Below are 363 nucleotides of genomic sequence, written 5' to 3' on the forward strand. Positions count from 1 at the left end.
TCTCTGGTCAGGACAGGGATGCAGGAGAGCCCACCCTGCCTCTGCCAGTAATCAAGGGCCCCGGTCATCACTTGATGAGCATGCGGGAGGTGGATGCTGCACTACATCCTTGTGCCGCGGCCGGAAGAAGCTCCTTGTGCTGGGCAGCACCGCGCTGGCACAGGAGTCGGTGTGAAATCCCCTCACGGGCAGGGGTGGGGGCTGCCCGCAGTGAGAGGTGCTGGGGCTGGAGCGGAGTTGGCAGCTTGAGCCCCCTTTGCAGGACAATTGAGCCCAAGGCGCTGAAGCAGGGCAACATGAGCTCGCTGGGCTTCACCAGCAAGGAGCAGCGAAACCTGGGCCTCCTCGTGCATCTGATGACCA

The 363-nt window shown here is 63.1% G+C and overlaps 1 protein-coding gene across 1 annotated transcript in view; it reads left to right on the plus strand.

Annotated features, from left to right (window-relative positions):
* Nucleotides 1-363, plus strand: part of ABCA2 (ATP-binding cassette, sub-family A (ABC1), member 2) — a gene marked incomplete at both ends in the record, with an annotated part of 19,484 nt that overhangs the window by 387 nt on the left and 18,734 nt on the right. The window contains one exon of the mRNA XM_009584194.1: nt 263-360. Within this exon, the coding sequence (XP_009582489.1) occupies nt 263-360 (98 nt within the window). The remainder of the gene's footprint in view (nt 1-262; nt 361-363) is intronic.

This window comes from Fulmarus glacialis, unplaced genomic scaffold, assembly GCF_000690835.1.
Source record: "Fulmarus glacialis isolate BGI_N327 unplaced genomic scaffold, ASM69083v1 scaffold18668, whole genome shotgun sequence".
In the NCBI taxonomy this organism is placed as follows: Eukaryota; Metazoa; Chordata; class Aves; order Procellariiformes; family Procellariidae; genus Fulmarus; species Fulmarus glacialis.